Raw genomic sequence first — 18,324 nt, forward strand, 5'->3', positions numbered from 1 at the left:
AGGCAAATGTTTCTGAGAAAACACAGATTGGTATACCATCAAAAATGTTTTTAAGAAAATTCTACTCTATGCCTGTTACAAATATTTGAACAATTTCATTCAACATATGCTTAGTAAAATATATTTCTGTTCTCTCTTGGTACTTTAAGTAATATTTTCATTTTTTATGCTCTTGGATTTGCATGAAGTAAAAATTTTGGTATGACAATTTTAATTCATAAAAACAGAAAATCAAAGCTAAAGTGTCATCCAAGACCTCGGTGATATACCAATCATCCCTGAAGTTTGAAAAAGATGGTCAAATGCAGCTGAAATAAGTAAAAGTAGCCATATGAATGACAAAATTTTGGTTGGAAAAATGGTATTTCCTATGACAATTTGGATTGTTTTAGCAACCTTTTTTGTTTAGCCATTTATAAGATTGGGGGCCAATTCTTCAGGTAAAACATCTATCTTAGTTTAATATTCAGAAAAACATCATGAATGCCAAAAGTTGCAGCTTTCTTTTACAGTCAGAACTTTTACAGCTGTTCAAAGCCCAATTAGCAAATTTGGAAAACCTAATAAACGGATCACTAAGCAAATTTATCACGCAGTAAGTTAGTTTTCACTGCATGAATCTTAAGATAAACAATTTTAGGTCGGGCGCAGTGGCTCAGGCCTGTAATCCCAGCACTTTGGGAGGCTGAGGCAGGGAGATCACCTGAGGTCAGCAGTTTGAGACAAGCCTGGCCAACACGGTGAAACCCTGTCTCTACTAAAAATATAAAAATTAGCCGGGCGTGGTGGGCGCATGCCTGTACTCGGGAGGCTGAGGCAGGAGAATTGTTTAAATCCAGGAGGCAGAGGTTGCAGTGAGCCAAGATCTACCATCGCACTCCAGCCTGGGGGACAAGAGCGAGACTTCGTCTCAAAAAAAAAAAAAAGATAAACAATTTTAGCAAATGGATTTTGGGTGAATTCTCCTGTTCTTTTCAGTCGAGCTCTTCAGTACATCAGAACACACTGTGGTGTTGCCCTCCCTGCAAGGTCTCTTCATGAACACCTGCCTCCACCCCCAGCCTCTACATGCGTTTGTCCTCCCGGGTGCCCACTTCCCTCCCATCTGCTGCGTATCAACACAGGGCTAAAGCACCAGGAGGTTTCTCCCATCCTAGTAGGTCTGAGAGGAAGCCCTGCTCGGGCCATGGCTGTACCACACCAAAGAGGTGGCCCCCCGACTGCTCACAGGATCTGCCCACGGGTGAAGGACAGGGACACCAAGGCTTTGCACGGTCTCCTGGGATAGCTCTGCGCAGGCTGCCCTCTGACATCTGGGGTTGGGGGGTGAAGAACCTCACTACATCTAACAGAGGTGTGGGTAGAGGAAATCTCACTACATTCAAAGGTCTCTTTTGCGACTAAAGATCAACCTCCAGAACACCAGAAACAAGTTACTGAAGTCACACACTACGACACGGTGTCGAAGTCTACGGCAAATATGCAACCCTGACTTCCATTCTGTCTTGGCCATGGAGCTTAGATGATGACATCCCGTGTTTGTTCCTCCCGTGGAGGTCAGATAGTTCTCATGGCAAACCACACACCCAGCCTTGGGGCCAGCTGGATTTCAAAACAATACCTCCTCATGAGAGAGGGCTCCCATCAACTTGCTTCAAATTTCACAGCTGCCTGCTTCCAACTTCACTGCCATCCAGTTTCTACCCTGCTCCCTGTCACTCAGGTCCCCCACCCTAGATGCCAATAAAAGTGCCCAGGGCCACACTTCATTCCCTCACATGCCCCCAACTTCCGTGTGTGAGGGGCCTCTAGGCATATGCCATGTACCCGCCAGGACCTGTTAGTAGTAAAATCTTCATTTCCATCTCGAGTCTCTCCTAATCCCTGAGGGAGTGCTCTCCATCTTCTCAAAGATCCTGAATTAAGACAGACACCAATCCAATACCCTTCCTCACTGCCACGAGAACAAACGAGTGAAATGACTGTAATTTAAGACCACCTCCATTTTCTTTAAATGCATGAAAGGCTGAATGAAATCGACTTGCCTCCTTGGATTCTAATGTGGCTGAAACAATCTCGATCAGCATATCCCCCACGTCCCGGCCCTCTGAAATGGAGTCCTCCCCACTTCCCAGCCCCACTCAGAGTGGAGTCTCCCCGTCATCCCATCCCCATCCAGAGTGGAATCCCCAACATGTGTTGTCAACAAGTGGCTCACATGAGGAGACAAATCCCACTTGGAAGTCACAAGAAAAGCTGAGGATTCCTTGCCTCCACTGCTCCCCCCGTACCGAGTTCATCATGAAGGCACTCATATCTTCAGCAGGAATCCGATTCACCAGCTCTGCACCTTCCAGCAGTGCAGAATCTGACCTGGTCCAACACTGGGATTTGACAAGATGAATGTACCAGTCCTGGGAAGAAAAAGATGAATAAGGGGAACATGATGGGTGGCGTTCAAGGGGACTTCACATCCCTGGAGCTACAGGTCTAGACCAGTGCTTGGGAACACTGCACTAGGCTAACTGAGAGGGCCGCCAGCCGGCATGTTGTGGCTATACAGCTCACCACACCACAGGTCTTCCCCTTTAGACTTCTGTTACCTACCTGGGTACTCTCACGGCCTCCCCCTTCACCTGGTGAACTTCTAATAGTCCTTCCAAATATAGCTAAACTACTAAGGGTTAGCGGCCCCTTTGCCATCCTCTCCTGGGCTGTCTGCTTTGCTCATCTCCTCCCAGCAACCAGGGCAGGGCAGGGCAGGGCAGGGCAGATGCTTAGCAAATAGAGCCTAAGAAGGCAGGACTGAACCTTCGCTTTCTTATTATATACTTGGGCTGCTGGTTTTTGAAATCTAAATTCATATTCATAAGCTGAACTCTCTCCAGGAAAGTAGAGTACCAAGGCTCTACCAAGGCCCCAAGTGGTCCCTAACTGTGAGGTATGAGCAGTGGAGGTGCTGACAACATACCAGAATGGCTGGCAGTGGCGGTGCAACTCACAGGTGGCCAGAAGGTATGAGGTGATGGAGGGAGGCTAAATGCACTGACACGTGCTTGAAGGCCTGTGCAGTCAGGGGCCTGCAGGCCACAACTGACTTTCCCTTGATTCACCCACTAACGACTCACCCCGCACTCCTACCGAAAGGATCCCACATCAGCACTGCTTTGCTCCCTCGGACATTGATGGTCCCCCCAGGTCTCTAACCACGGCTTCATTGAGCCGAGCAGAGCGCCAGCACTCCTTGGGTCCACCGCACCTCCTCTGCACTCTCTGTATCTGCCACAGGTGACAGAGGCACTCAGTGCCCTGTGCCTCGCATGCAGACACGCTGGACACTTACTTTGTCCGGACTCACTGTTTCCAGTGACACGTGCCCATCCCCGTCCAGTGGGTGGGAAGAGACTGGGGGAGAGGGACTAAGTGAGTCTTGCATGGTGGAGAGACGAAACCTGTCCAGCAGGGAATAGAGCCTCTGGTGTCTAAAATACAAACAAAAATGAAATTACAGTGCAATTTTTTAGTCTTAGTCTAAACTCTGCACACTAGGATTCTAGAAATATACACCCTAAGGGTGCACTATTAGTGGCTTCTTAAAGGAAAATGAAACTTGTTTAAAACTTTTTCTTCACAGCTATTTTCTCATCAACACTCAAACAGGTCATGATATAAACACAGGCCCTAGTTTACTTCTAAGGTATCACAGTTTGTACTCCATTAATATTGTCCAGAAATTTCATTTATACTCAAACATTGCAACAGTCCATACATGGTATAAAAGCTAATAAAGGCTTTGTTAATAAACGTAAAACAGATCATCTAAGACTCAAATGCACAAACTCCACTATCAAATATCCCAGTAAGACAACTGATAGGAATTTATGGTCATTTCAAAATAAAATCACCTCATCTGGCACAAGATATTTATAATCTTTTAATCTCCCTTATCTGGACTGAAGACTAAGTCTAGGGTCAAAAAGTAATAATAGTTTATCTGCCACCATCTGCTATGAGAGTGACAACTTTATAATGCAAATTACAAAACAGCTTGGCCCTACAGACCGAAAAATCGTCCCAAACTGTCCACCTAATTGTGCCCAATCCCATTTAAAAACACCATCAACAAGGTACTCTTAAGACTGAAATCAAAGCATAATAATTTTTGTGTGTGTTTTTTTTCTTTTTTGCAATTTCAGCTCAAAGGACACAGCATAATTATATTCTCCTTCTCTGCTGTCTCTCTTTCCCTTTCACACACACAATTTCCGCCCCCACCAAGGGAAGAAAAAAGGTAAAAGTTTAACTTATTTTGCAGTCATGGAAATACACTCACATAGGAGATGTAAGGATTTCTGATAAAGGCTTCTAAAAGACTTTGCAAACACAACTAAGTGATTAAATACTTTGAAGAGATAAAATGGCAACAGGATGCAGATGTAAGTCCTGCATGCCAAGGATTCAGTAATGTCTTTCAGATTTGCCAACTCTTGTTTAGCAATTACATGATATGCTTTGATTTTGCTAAGATAAAGCTGATAACCTATTTTCCCACTCATCACAGGACAGTGAATACAGGCATTCTAAATACTACCTCTCAAACAGCCAACAGGAGTGCAAACTGCCTCCACTCATGTCGTAGACGTGATTCTGCTGGTTGTCCTTTACTCCATATAAAGTGAGATCTGGTTGTTTTAAAAGTAGGAAGCTTTCTATTATGGCACTTCTGCAGTAAACCCACCTATAACGCACATCAATTTCTTGTCCTGTGAATTTATTCCCGCACAGATCTCTATCTTTTATATCCTGGGTTATCCTAACACAAGGATGACCTGTGTTTCCAGCATTACCTCTGAGCGAGCCCGCTGCTCTGAAGGTATTCCTGGATTCTGTTGAGTTCTTCCATTGGCAACTGGGCCATGCTGCTCTAATAGACAAAAACACATTAGTGTGTTTGTGACACTGAACAACCCAAATAACCTCATGCTCATTTAAAAAGGATAAACTGATGTGTACAGTTCATCCTAGTAAGGACAGACTAGAAAAAAATTCAAGAAACAGATCAGACACACGAGGAATGGCAAGTTTGCAGATATTTCCATGTTTCTATCGGTGACCGTGTCAAGACCACACCTATGGAGGAAAAAGGCAGCCACCTGTTTTGCTTGGCCTGCTAAATTTTCAATATAAATCAATATCAGGGTTTCTTTTCCCAATACCTGTAAATTTGCAGCCAGAAGCATTTCTACCCGGCGACAAGCAAGGATGTCGACCATGCGAGCCAGCACACGGAAAGGGGTGCACAGCAGCCTGTCCACATACAACGTGAGCACAGCTCCCGACTGGCTGAGATGGATCCCCTCCAAGCACTGAAGAGTTTTCTTCAGAGTGGTTGGCTAACAGCGAGAAGGAAAAGAACAAAAGATGACTATTTTGCCAATCAGAAATTAAAGTTAAAAATTTCAATACTCCATTTTTAAGGCAGAGAAAACTGCAACTGGCAATAGTTGGCAGGATGAAGACGTACAGTTGAAAGGTTTTCACAACGAGACTGAATTGCCTGGATGAAGAGGCCGCTGGCAGCGGAGTTCCGATGAACAGCACTGATGAAGTCCTGTACTGGAGGCTCGTGGGAAAGGCTGATCAGATCTTGAATGTGATTTACAATGAGCCACGTTAAGTGCTCGGAGTCATGGAGGTTCTGACACTAAGGAAAAATATGATGAGAGATTCACTTTCAAGTACACAAGAAGAAACCAGGTATTAATCCATAGAAAGGCCAGAAAGGGTAAGAAGGAGAAAACACATCTCAAATATAAACCTCACTAAAAAATATACAGTGTATGAGCACAAATAATTGAGGAGGCAGGAAACTGGATTTACCAAGGCCGTCACCTCCAACCATGCACTGCAGCAGAGGCTGTGTGAAGTCAGGCCCCCCTGGGGAGGTAGGGTACAGCAGTCCAGCTCTCAGAGACACTAACAAATGGCCAAGGGTCAAAGGACAAAGGCAGGCCTCAGAGATCCGTGGGTAGGAGGGGCAGCGTGGTGCTGCGACGCTCCCATCCACAGCACTGCCTGCCCCCTCCTGGGCTTCGAGCTGGCCAAGCCAGTGGGGTTCTCCAATTACTCTTTTTCCAATTTTGTGATAGTTCAGTAGGAAAAAAAATCCTCTATCACTGCCACAGTCTTGACAGAATTGTTTAATCCAAAATATGAATGATCCCACATATCAAATAAATCTTAAGTGTCAATACATTTAAGATTTATAAGAAAAAAAAAATACATATTTTTAAACATGCAGAGCCTTTTCATCTTGATTCATAATCCTAGGCAGAAACTGTAAAATGTGATCAATTCCTTGACATTTGGTTAACGATTAATATTTCTCATTTGGGATCATCTGACAGTACAGGTTGAATAACCCTTATCTGAAATGTTTGGGATCAGAAGTATTCTGAATGTAGGATTTTTTTCAGGTTTTGGAATATGTGCATTATACTTACTTGTTGAGCTCCCTAAATCCAAAAATCTGAAATCTTCCAATGAACATTTCCTTTGAACATAATGTCAGCACTCAAAAAGCTTCAGAATTTGGAGCATCTGGGATTTCAGATTTTTGGATTTGGGATGCTCAACCTCTATTAACTTACAAAATTAATATCTTTTTTTCTTACATTTCTGTGAAAAACAGCATGATACAATTATATTATCCTTAAAAGTAGAACAAAACAGAAAAACTATTTCAATACAGAATGTAAAGCAAAAAGTGAATATTAACAAATTGCCATCACCAGAAAAAGTTTCTAGGATAACACCTCTTTCAGTGGGAGAGTGGGCTTCCTTTTCTGATTCAGAATATTTAACACTGCTTTGCTATGTGACAGCACTATCTATAAGATACCATGTTTGTAACAAAGAAATGTATATATTTTAAGTATTTTTAATATAAATACAGAAAAAGTATTAGATCTACACCGAAATCTAACAGCAAGTTATCTCTGAGTAGTATGATTACAGAGGTTTTATTTTCCTCTGTTTGTTTTTTGTAAATTCTCCATGGTAAACATGTGATGCTAATTTTATGGTTAAAAACTCCTACAAGTTATTTTTTTTTTTAAGAGAATGGCATTTAAACAGGAATCCATCATAAAATATGTCAATGAACATCTAACACCTTTTCTACAAATTAAAAAATTTTTTTTAGAGCAGGGGTCTCGCCTTGTCACCCAGGCTAGAGTGCAGTGACACAGTCACAGCTCACCACAGCCTCAAACTTCTGGGCTCAAGCAATCCTCCCTTCTCAGTCTCTCAGGTAGCTGGGACCACAGGCACGCACCACCATGCCAGGCTAATTTTTCTTTCTTTCGGTAGGGGCAGGGTTTCTCTGTGTTGCCAGGTTGGTCTCCCACGCTCTAGCCATCCTCCGGCCTCAGCTTCTCAAGAAGCTGTGATTGCAGGCACGAGCCACCACACTTGGATAATTTTTCATTTTTTATTTTTTTAGAGATGCGGGTCTCACACCGTAGCCCAGGCTTGTCTCAAACTCCTGGGCTCAAGTGATCTTTCCACCTCAGCCTCTTGAGTTGCTGGAATTTAGGCATAAGCCACTGCCCCTGGTATTACTTTTTTTAAAAATTTAAAATCAGAACCCCACTACAGTCAATGCACTTATCTTGTTTTTCAAATCATTAGTTATTATTATTCCATTGCTTCCCTTGAATTAACAAATATGCCCAGCATCATGTAGGCGTGAGGCCAATAGCTGGGCATTTGATAAATGAGTCAGCTGCATCAACTCTCACAGTCCAGCTTAGAATCCAGTGACTGGAAGGCCAGGCCCGGTCTCCAATTATATGTCAGAGCAGAAGTAAACATTCATTCCAGATTTAGTGTTGATGGAGCTGGCAGGACACCGGGCAGTCTGGGTTCCAGAGGGTCCAGGCAAGTGTCATCTACTCAGGATGTTCTCCCGGTCCCCACCTCCCTCAATCCCGTTTACAGGCATTTCAAACTTACGACATAATCACAGAAGAGAATGAGAGCCCCTCTTCGTACTATTTCTCTATTGCACATTCCAAGTTTGGCTGCCAAGTCAGAATCCTCCTCTTCTCCAGACATCTGGGGACTAAGTAACTTTGTGCTGGACAGACTGTGTCTTCTAGAAGGAGCAACAGATGCATTGACAATGTTTCTGGATGGCAGTGAGCTTATTTGCAAAATACTGAAGATGATTATGTTTAATTCTAGTTCTAAAACAGACAAGTTGGTTTAAATATTGCCATATCAGAATGTTGTATATGTAATATATACTCTCCGTTATCTATTCCCAAGCTACAATAAACCACATATGAAAAACTAAAGAAAACAGAATTTAACAGGCAGAAAATTAAAATGCTTGCCTGAATGACAAAATCCACCATAAAGCTGCACATTCAATCAGCACCTTTATTTCAGAACTCACACTGGCTATGTTTGATAATTGAGCAATTGCTTTTCAAATTCCCCATCTGCCATGAAACTTGCCAACTGCCAGAAAGAAAATCTCCCTGCTTTCATGTTTTACTGTTCGTTTCCCAGTGAAACATCACCACTCTAAACACGTTCAGGGTATGTTATGGAAATTGTTTAAAAACACTTCTTCCCCACTAACAGGTTATTTCACTTTACATTGACTTCTTCTCACTTTATTATTATTATTTTTTCTTTTTGAATAGGTGGGAATTCTAAACCTTGAGACTCTTGGCTCTCGTCCATACAGTTAAAATGTTGACACACTCCCAAAGTGCCCCTCTGACCTTCAGGGTCTGACCGAGGACGACGTCCTTCCCATTGCAGCAAAGGGCCTTAACGGGGTGAGAGGTCACATCAAGCTAAGAATATTCTGAAATACAACAACTTTTCCTGTAATCCCTCAGGATTTAGAAGAGAATCGGTAAAAACCAAAATTCTACAGATTTAAACTTTTAAAAAACTACCTTTTCTCTGTTTCCCAACTGGTGAAGTGAAAGCAAACTACAGCCCAGCCATATAATGCTCAGCAGTCACAAGAAGCCAGCCACCAACGTGTGTGCAACGTGTGACGGAACTTTGGACACCGCTCACTGAAAGGGGCCAGACTCAAAAGGCTGCACACTGCATGGTTCCATCTCTTTCTTAATTTTTTTCCCAAAGACAAGGTCTTGCTGTGTCACCCAGGCTGGAGCACAGTGGCACAATCATAGCTCACTGTAACCTCAAACTCCTGAGCTCAAGTGATCCTCCCGCCTCAGTTTCCCAAGCAGCTGGAACTACAGGGACGTGCTTGTAATTTTCAAACTTTTTTTTTCTGGGGATGGGGTCTTGCTAGGCAGCCCAGGCTAGTCTCGAACTCCTGGCCTCAAGTGATCCTCCCACTTCAGCCTCTCAAAGCACTGAGATTACAGGCATGAGCCACCACACCCAGCTTGTAGATTCTATTTCTATGCCCTTCTGCAATGGGCTGAATAGAGCACGGATTGGTGGTTAGACCTGGGGAGGGCAGGACATGGCAGAGGAAGAGAGAACTATCTGAAGCGACAGCACTGCTCTATATCTTGATATGGTTGGGGGAGGGGGCTGTTACTGACTACAGTTGATACAAAAGTACATTTTACTGTATTGTAAATTATGTGTCAATGTGAAAACTAACAGGAAACTTGCCCTTTCTCAGTCGGCTGTCCTGCCAGCCCAGCGTGACTTACACTCAAGCTGTAATTATGTACTTTGCAATAATACAGCTATAGGGTAATGAGCCTCTGAAAGAGAAGAGGCAGCATTTGCAATTCAAATATTAGCAGTAGACATAAAGAAGGGCCAGTGTCAACTCAAATTCAGCCCCAATTTGTAGCAGCACAAGTCCCCCAAATCGCAGGCCATATACCGCCAGCTACTAGTGGCGAATGAACGTACCAAATCCAGGGTGACTCAGAACAAGATGAGCTGGGAAGTGACCAACATGTCATGTGTACCACAACACACCCACAAGTGCTGAAGTATAGGCAGGACTCTAACAGCTCACCAAAAGGTAAGACAGATTGAGTGAATCAAACCCACGGTGACAGAGTCCATAAGAGAGGGGTTAGGCCTGGGCAGGGCCCACACAAGGACCTCCTGGAGCAGAGCACCCAGTGTCGCCTGGAGCCAGCTCCCACCTGGGAGCCAGCCTGAAAGGAGATGCACACTAACCGAGGGGGCGTCAAGGGTAAGCAGCAGGAACTTCTGCAACTGGATAGAGCAATTTTATAGCTGCTGAGTCCAGATAAAAAAAGAGCAGCTGTGTTTTGTGTTTCATACTTCTAGTAATTCATTTTTCTCATCTCATGGAAATAAAAAGATACTCATCTCCCACCACCCACAGCTGGAAAAACACAGTCCTAAGAGCGGGGGTTTAAACCAGAACAGCTCTGCTCTCTATGGGCATCGTGGACACTTATGGGGATTTATTTTTTCCTTCCACCACAGGGAGACCTTAGATACTCACATACTAAAATGCTTGTTACATATTATCTTCTCTTAATTTTACCTTTACCATTAAAGAATGATATTTTTTGAATTTAACTATTAGGTTAAAAATCCATTGATCCATTAATTTTTTTTTTTTTTTTTGAGATGGAGTCTCACTCTGTCACCCAGCCTAGAGTGCAGTGGCGCGATCTCAGCTCACTGCAACCTTTGCTCCTGGGTTCAAGCGATTCTCCTGCCTCAGCCTTCTGAGTAGCTGGGACTACAGGCACCTGTCACCATGCTTGGCTAATTTTTGTTATTTTCAGTAGAGACAAGGTTTCACCATGTTGGCCAGGCTGGGCTGGTCTCGAAGTCCTGGCCTCAGGTGATCCTCCTGCCTTGGCCTCCCAAAGTGCTGGGATTATAGGCATGAGCCACCACACCCAGCCTAATCTATTAGTGTTATTTCAGGATAATGGAACAATACAGAAGGTTATAAAGGAAAACTGGGTCAGAGGGGGTCAAGAAACAGAGAATTTACCTACATTTATGAAAAGCTGTAGTTTGCCCTCAGAGGGCTGAATGAAGACGCTTGCTGAATTCCAAACTAAATTTACCTTTGGTTTATTTCTTTTAAACACTGATCATCTAAGCATTTCTGTTATTCCAATTCAGGGAACACAATTCCCAGATTCAGAGCTTTCTGATATAACATCAGAGTGAGCAGGCCTGTCAGAAAAGGAGTGATCTGCTGCATCCGCGGCTGATTTCTCTGCACGTTAAAGCAGCACAGAACTAGGAGACACTGACTTTCTGTCTCCTGCTCCCACAGTGCTCAGTCATCCTAACAGGCCTAAGACATCCTCCAAGTATTTCAAATACTTGGATGCCACACCCCACTACATAAGGCACAGAGTGGATGGTTAAGAATGCCCGCCAACAGTGGACTTTCCAGCTGAGTGCCATGAACTGGCCCTACTGCGAGCCCTGGCCACACATGGCCCAGTATCCATACTGAGCAGAGAGGCACGGCAGCACCTGCCCTCTTTTCTCTCTGGAACTTCTTTTCCCCATTGTGGGATCTTGAGCCTTCCAGAAACACTGTGCTGAGGATTCAGCTAGGGCGGGGATGTCACAGCGTTTATTTCCACATGTATACAAATAACAGAGTGTTGGAGCACCTAGAAATGGAGCTTAAGCCTGAAAACCTTTTACAAAAAGAGGGCCACCCATAATGAGAGACTTAGTAAGTCTTTTTGAATGGTCAAATAATATTTCCAAGAGGTTTTGAAATTTGCTAAATCGTTACTCCATTATCTAAGAATAACCAGAACCACATTTAATTTATAATGAAGTTAAGACATTGCAACATGTCTGGCTATGGAACCAGTTGAAGGACTAGAACTTAGTAGGAGCCACAAAGCATGACAAGCATATCCCACAAGATGGAATGGTGTCAAAGAACTTGCCAAAGAAAATCACATTTAGAAAGCAATTGCTATTCTGAATGCCTTTAGCTGGACCGCATGTTTGTCTCTACAATATGCTGTCCATGAAAGGAATATTAATATGCAGCAGAAATTTTACAAGCCCTCACAAAAAATGGAAAATGAAAATGCTTTAACGGTGGCCCAATCTCAGGTTACTGGGAGTCTCAGGACAGAGTGCTGGGCCAGCGCCCTGGGCTGTGGGCATTATGAACCTACTTTGGGGTCTGCTGCACTTCTGCCCACCAGCGGTAGTCGGTGTGGTTGACAAGCAGCAGGATCTGACACCAGAGCAGCACCAGGGCCGGGTGGGTGGTGATCATGGAACGAGCCCGCAAATTCAAGCTGTCCAGGGTGTAGAAACTGCCGCCACAGCCATCACTGCGGAACAGTCTAGTGGCAGCTGCTGTGATTCTCCGGAACATTCCTAGAAACAAAGTTAAGAAGGAGAAATGTCTTTGCTTTCATCTCGGTCCAGTGCCACATGGCTACGTGGAGATTTTACATAAAAATGAAACAGGCTGAGTCGTTTCCCATACTTATACATTCAAAGCACCTGGCATTTAGAAAATTCTGACTTTTCTAAGCAGAAACAGACATTCTGCTTTTTTTTTTTTGAGATGGCGTTTCACTCTTGTTGCCCAGGTGGGAGTACAGTGGCGTGATCTTGGCTCACTGCAACCTCCGCCTTCTGGTTTCAACCTATTCTCCTGCTTCAGTCTCCCGAGTAGCTAGGATTACAGGTGTCTGCCACCACGCCCAGCTGATTTTTGTATTTTTAGAATAGAGGGGGTTTCCCCATGTTGGCCAGGCTGGTCTCGAACTCCTGACTTCATGATCCACCCGCCTCAGCCTCCCAAAGTGCTGGGATTCAGGCGTGAGCCACCGTGTCCGGCCAATATCCCATTTATTTAATGGACAGGTCAAGAAAGCTAGCATTCCTCCTCTCCCACTGTCCACCCCTGCACTGGCTAGCAATGCCAAGCCCTCCAGAAGCTCCAAGCCAAGAGCTGTGAAAGTCTGAACACAGCTCCTGCAGAAGGAGTCAGGGAACACTTGGCACCTCGAATCACTGCACTCAGGCCACAGCGGGGCCCCCCACAGGACTGAGCCATAGCTACACAGGCAGGAACAGCACTCGGCACCTGCCAACCTGAACAGCTCCTGGGCTTGCTAAGAACTGAGGGACAGAAATGCTGTAAGAGGCCAGGTGAGCAAGCAGGACAGGTGCTGGAAGAACATGGGCAGTGCCCTGCAGTCCAGGCTGTGTGCTCTTTGCAGGTTCCTGACACCTGACAGCCAAGTTGCCTCTGTGCCTGGCCATGGAGCATCCTGGGCCTGGGCAGGCCAAGCGGTCAGCCTCCCCACACACAATGCTGGCACCTCAGCCACACACTCAGTTAGATTCTACCTGCAAGTTTCTCCACAGCATCCTTCTCAGGGCTCCAGGAGCCATGACGTGATTCTATCCTCTCCTTTGGATAAACAAGATCAGAGGCACAGAGACATGCACAGGCTGCAAAGCACAGCAGGGAGAGGCAGCAAGACTTGGGAAACAGAGAAAGGCCCATCTGGCCAAGGTCGCCCTCTCCCCCAGATCTGGGCCTCCTAGCATCATTGTTGGGATCAAAATTTTACTTCTGATTAAATTTCAGGCCAGGCATGGTGGCTCATGCCTATAATCCCAGCACTTTGGGAGGCCGAGGTGGGTGGATCACTTGAGGTCAGGAGTTTGAGACCAGCTTGGCCAACATGGCAAAACCCTGTCTCCACTAAAAATATAAAAATTGGTCAGGCGTGGTGGCGGGTGCCTGTAATCCCAGGTACTTGGGAGGCAGAGGCATAAGAATTGCTTGAACCCAGGAGGCAGGGGCTGCAGTGGGCCAAGATTGTGCCATTGCACTCCAGCCTAGGCAATGGAGCAAGACTCTATCTCAAAAAATTAAAAAAAAAAAAAAAAAAATTCAACACATCCCCGAAGTGAAAGGGTCCCGAAACAGGCAAAAACAGAGTAGAGGCTTTTTAGGGCTCCACAATGCCTTAAACTACAACCTGAGACTAAGGAAGCGAGCTAAAAGCAGCAGCACACTCAGAGAATACAGACCAGGTCACAACGATGAGTTCTAATGCCCTGTCTCTGGTTCCTCCAGGTTTCCTGGGATTTCTCTACACTTGCTTCACAGTCAGCATCGTCCCCTCCAGCCCATTGTGCACTGGCCTCGTCCTTCTGTGGGGCCCTCTTTCCTGCATGGGCCCCTTGAGTGAAGACGCATGCGCTGCCTTCAAGAAGATACAGCCAGGCCACAGGGCACGTGCAGGGACAGACCTGGGATGTGGCGGTTTTGAACACATAATAGAAACCCACAATCTGAGCTGTGTTCTAGGTGGCTGAGTGTCAACACAGGCTCCGAATCAGACTGCCTGGTTCGGATCATGGCTCTACAGTTTACTACCTGAGTGACCTTGGATGCACCTTACCTGGGGCCTCAGCTTCCTCAGGTTTAAGATGGAATTAAGAGCAGTATCTGTCCGCAGGGTTGCAATAAGGAGCAAACAGGAGAACCCAGGTAAAGGGCTCAGCGCTGCACGAGGCACAGAGGAAGTGCTCAGCCCCTGGGGCGGCAGCGGGGAGTCTGTAGGGAAGTTCGGGTGGAAGATGAGACAGACTCTGAGAGCCACCTCCCGGTAGATGGAGAGGAGGAGGTAAGGTCAGGGTCCCTGGGCTGGCGGGAGGACGAATGGACAATGATGCTGGGATTTTGAACATCCCTAATGACCTAATTAACAAGAAGAGGTCCTGGAGAGTGACAGTGGTGCTAGTTCAATTTTCAGCGTAAGTCTGAGGTACTGGCAGGACAAGCCCCATGTTGAGAAGCTGGATGCCAGGACTACGCGGACCAGCAAGAGAAAGTTGTCCACGAGAGCAACAGCCAGGGTCACAAAGGGGAGAGACCTACCAAGGCCGAGGAGAGAGGCAGAGACACGGAGAAAACAGTGACGAGAGACCACGGACAGCAACTCGGGGAACACAACCAATTAAGTGGCTAGACAGAGAAGACCCTGCAAGCTACTGAGTGAGGAGAGGGCAGCCCCACAGAATCAAGTTGGGGGGCCCAGGATGAGAGGGGCCGAGAAAGAAAGAACACAGGCAGCCTCTGCAAAGGACTTTTTAGTAAAGATGATAAGAGGCAGGCTGCCACGGCTTGAGAACCAAGTGGGAAACAAACCACCAGGGGCAATGAGAATGGAGTGTACACAGAGGGAGGGACCCTCATGAAGGAAGCAGGAGAGCACAGGAAGTGCTGGTTTGCTTTTAATTTAAGGTTGACTTAGTGCGGCTATAAGTGCAAAAGAGCAGCTACAGGCCGGAAAGGAAAGATAAGACACACGTTTCACTGTGGTGAAGTACGCAATAGATTTTTTTTTTTTTTTTTTTTAAGACAGGGTCTCACTCAGTTGCCCAGACTGGAGTACAGTGGCACGATCACAGCCCACTGCAGCTTTGGCCTCCAGGGCTCAGTCGATCCTCCTGTCTAGCTGGGAGTATAGGTGTGCGCCACCATGCCCTGTTTGTATTCTCTATAAACAGGATTTCACCATGTTGCTCAGGCTAATCTCAAACTCCTGGGCTCAAGCAATCTGCCTGCCTTGGCTTCCCAAAGTGCACAGGATTACAGGTGTGAGCCACCATACCTGGTCTGCAATGGATATTTTTAAATAAGCATCAAAGGCAAAATTCAATTCCAGAGAATCCAGAAGGATGTAGCGTGAGAAAGCAGACATAAGAGGGGTTGGGAAGCTGGCAGGAGGATGAGGTTGAGCTTGGGAACAGGACAGAAGGTCCCCTGTTCCGCTGGGATGTTACAAGGAACCCAGGGTCCCTTCCAGATGGAGGGAGGAAGAACTGGACAGAGGTTCATGAGAAAGATTCATCACTCTCTCTGCGGAGAGCAAGGCAGACACCTGCTGGGCATGGTATGGGCATATCAGAATAGCAAAAGCTTTAGAAGGCACTGCACTCTTGGCGGCTCATTCTGAAGCCACCACTAATCCCATGGTGACACCCGCCTGGTCCCCTCCTTCCAAGGGTTTCCCTGACTTTACTCATCCTGGAATCGCCTGTTTTTATCCTCATAGAAAACACATCAGAGACCACAGTGCTGCTTGCTGCTGGGAGGCAGCAGGATGTCGTCTCCCAGTCCCCTCGTACGGGGTGGGGCTGTGACCCATCACCAGCAGAGAACACCAGCAAAGGCATGCATGTCACTTGTCCAAGGCCACAGAGCCTTCTTCTCTACCTTCCCTCTCCTTGTCCCCAACTACACAGAGGATGTGGAGGCCCAGAGAAGAGAACCAAAAGGAGGAAAGGAGCCTGGGTCCCGGAATTCCCACATGGAGGAAAACCATCCATGAACCAGAAACACCCTCAACACATTGTCATAAAACCAAGAAACAACCTTCTCTGGTGTGAAGCCACGGAAATGTTGGTTTATTTGTTACAGTAGCTACCATTATTTAACAAAGCCAACGGCGGCATTGAGAACGTGGCTGAGATTAGAAGATGCTTCTCGGAGGAACCTCCCTTCCTAGGGTCCCGGGTAGTGATGAGCAGCAGTCTCAGACAGAAAGAAGGCAGAGCCTGTGGATCACAAGGGTGGCACAGGGGAGCCAAAGGGACTCGGGGGAAGAGAAAGGGACCAAGTGCCCAGAGACCACGATGGCAGTGCAAGAAAGGAGGGGGGCAGGAAGGTGGATGCAGGCTGCACCCAGAGAAACAGCTACAGTTGCACACAGCAGCTCCCCAAGTCCTGATTTCGTGAGTTAAACAAAGAAATACTAAAAGGAACAATGGAAGCAGGAACTGGAAATGAAGAATGCTGCTTCCAAAACAGGCAGGATGTGGGATTGCATCCCAATTCCACCATCAAGAGCTCCTAGGGCAGAAACCTCTCTGGGCTGGGCTTGTTCGGCTATGACATGGAGAGAACCACCTCTAATCCACGCCACACAGTGACTGGGGCCCATGGTGGGTATTCTGCAATTGCCAGCGGCTACATTCACCACTAACAACCCAAGAAGTGGCCCGATGAGAGAAAGATCGATGGGCAAGAAAGAATGCTTGGGTTTTCATTCTTGGTTTTGGCATAGGATCTTTTAGAACTCAAGCAGAAAGGGGGAAATACTTCACAGAGCTGTTCTAAGAATTAACTGGGATAATTAAAATTAAACCCACCACATACCCATGAGAAAATTCTACTGCTTCCAGCATTATAATTGTTAGTGGCCCTATCCTTTCCCCAAGGGTGAACTTGAATCAATGTCAACTTTATTACTATAGAAAGGACCACTTTCTCTTCCAGTATTCCTGCTTTGCCCCATAAAGTGGAACCATGGACGCTTTGGAAAGGACAGGGAAAGAGCTGTCGTGCAGCCATCCCCTCTGCCACAGAGGAAGGGTGAGCAGGCCTCCGTGAGGGTCATGGTACCTCTCCACCACCCACGACCAGGACTCAGGGAGGAAGGGGCAGCAGTTCCTGCCACCCTGCCTGGGTATGGTCTGGATGGCAGGCAGGGAAGGGCACAAGATGTGTCCTTGAAAATCATAGTGAGCAAAGCTGGACAGCCGTGTTGAGGCTACAAAGCCAGACAGCTCTAATCCAGCCACATTGACAACAAACAAAGCTGATGCTTCCACCCCCTGGGCCTCTGGTACCATCATCTGTTTCTAAACCCGTCTATCTTGGACCAAAAGAGAGGGATGCTGGTTACCCCAAATGTTGCAAACAGGAGGACAGGTATCTTTCTTGGCTATTCTGCTTCTCCTAGATGGAATCTGAAATAGGCACACACCTTTGAGCTAAATACCCTCCTCCCCCAACAAAAGGAAAAGCAGGAAACTAAAAGTCAAGGGTGCCATTCTGACTAGTTCCTGAACCACGTATTGTTTAAGAAGTAATGCCTGAAATGGACAAATTCAAAGGTCTCCATTTTCAGTGTATGGGTAGAATTCATAGCCTTTGTTTAAGCAGTACGTGAATACAAATTACCAATTTTATATGCTAAACACACCTTACTGATATAAAAACACAAGATGGATTACTTCAACTCTTATCTTGAAACCAACCAAATATAGTAATTCTGCCACCTAGTGTCTTTCAAATAAATGCAGTCAAATGAAACAAGAAGACAGAAACAGACATTTATATATACACGCACAGGCAACTTACTTGCAAATGTTGGGCCAATTAAATAAGGTCAAAGATAGCAGCAGGAAACCCACGTGCCCCCTCCAAGCCCTCCACTCTCTCCGGTAAAGATGCTTCTCAACAGACCTGCAGTTTCATACAGGAGCCACTATCCACACAGAGCTGTTTAA

General features: G+C 45.9%; 1 protein-coding gene across 2 annotated transcripts in view; it reads right to left on the bottom strand.

Annotated features, from left to right (window-relative positions):
* HTT (huntingtin) overlaps positions 1–18,324 on the bottom strand; it is a 164,828-nt gene that overhangs the window by 32,452 nt on the left and 114,052 nt on the right. For both annotated transcript variants that reach the window (XM_073012553.1, XM_073012554.1), the window contains 7 exons: positions 12,168–12,375; positions 8,017–8,158; positions 5,525–5,704; positions 5,217–5,393; positions 4,848–4,924; positions 3,344–3,482; positions 2,292–2,414 (listed from right to left, as the gene is read on the bottom strand). In XM_073012553.1, coding sequence (XP_072868654.1) covers positions 2,292–2,414; positions 3,344–3,482; positions 4,848–4,924; positions 5,217–5,393; positions 5,525–5,704; positions 8,017–8,158; positions 12,168–12,375 — 1,046 coding nt within the window. The remainder of the gene's footprint in view (positions 1–2,291; positions 2,415–3,343; positions 3,483–4,847; positions 4,925–5,216; positions 5,394–5,524; positions 5,705–8,016; positions 8,159–12,167; positions 12,376–18,324) is intronic.

This window comes from Chlorocebus sabaeus, chromosome 27 (assembly GCF_047675955.1).
Source record: "Chlorocebus sabaeus isolate Y175 chromosome 27, mChlSab1.0.hap1, whole genome shotgun sequence".
Taxonomy (NCBI): domain Eukaryota; kingdom Metazoa; phylum Chordata; class Mammalia; order Primates; family Cercopithecidae; genus Chlorocebus; species Chlorocebus sabaeus.